General features: G+C 75.1%; 1 protein-coding gene across 1 annotated transcript in view; it reads right to left on the minus strand.

Moving 5' to 3' along the window:
• Nucleotides 1-6: 6 nt before the first annotated feature.
• Nucleotides 7-914, minus strand: part of TPPP (tubulin polymerization promoting protein) — a gene marked incomplete at its 5' end in the record, with an annotated part of 14532 nt that continues 13624 nt past the window's right edge. The window contains 2 exons of the mRNA XM_012734905.1: nucleotides 7-399; nucleotides 467-636. Of these exons, the coding sequence (XP_012590359.1) occupies nucleotides 205-399; nucleotides 467-636 (365 nt within the window). The remainder of the gene's footprint in view (nucleotides 400-466; nucleotides 637-914) is intronic.

Raw genomic sequence — 914 nt, forward strand, 5'->3', positions numbered from 1 at the left:
CCCCAGAGCCTGCTGGTGGGGGGGCCTCTTCCCTACCACCCACCCGCTCCTCTAACCGGGTGGCCGTGTGGGAGTCGAGGGGGTGCTGGGAGGCCAGGGGTCACGCGGGGGGGCAGGCGCTGCCCCTCAGCACGGCCGCTGAGGTCCGAGTTCCGTCCAGGGAGCAGAGGAATGTGACGAAGTGGGGGTGGCGGGGGAGGGGCGCTACTTGCCCCCCTGCACCTTCTGGTCGTAGGTGCCCGCGTGCTTGTAGCCGGGCACGTACCCCGACTCGTCCACCAGGTCCACGCGGCCGGCCCTGCCCCTGCCGCGGCCGGACGGGTCGAAGCGCTCCTTGTGGGAGCCGGTGAAGCGGGTCGTGTCCGTGAGCCGCGACACCGTGGGCGAGGAGACGGCTTTCTGCGGGAGAGGGGAGCGTCGCGCGGGCCCGCGCCGGGGAGCCGCCCCCGCCCGCCGCCCCGCTCACCGTCACCCCCGAGATGACGGGGGCCTTGCCCTCCACCAGCCGGTGCACCGCGCGCACGGCCTCCTCGGGGCTCTTGTCCTTGAACCTCTTGCGGGACAGCTCCTCCAGCGCCTCCCGGAACTGCTCGAAGGTGATGGTGCGGCAGCCCTTGCCCCTGCGGAGCGCGCGTCAGGCCCCGCCCGGCGGGCGCCGGACACCCCCGCCCGCCCCACCGCGAAACGCGCCTCCCGCGGTTGCCCCTGGCGATGGCAGCACACACGAGCTGTCTGGGAGGGAAGCTCCGAGGCCGCACATCCTGTGGGCCGGGGGGCGGGACCCCGCGGCCTGGGCCCCCACCTGCCCCCACCTTCCCATGGCCTACCCCCCAGCGCCTCCCATTGGACCCCCCCGGCACCCCCGAGGTGCCCAAGGCACCAGAGCCCGCCCCGGGCCCCCCCGCGGTTTGACC

Source organism: Condylura cristata, unplaced genomic scaffold, assembly GCF_000260355.1.
Source record: "Condylura cristata isolate star-nosed mole 26May11 unplaced genomic scaffold, ConCri1.0 scaffold00091, whole genome shotgun sequence".
Lineage (NCBI taxonomy): Eukaryota > Metazoa > Chordata > Mammalia > Eulipotyphla > Talpidae > Condylura > Condylura cristata.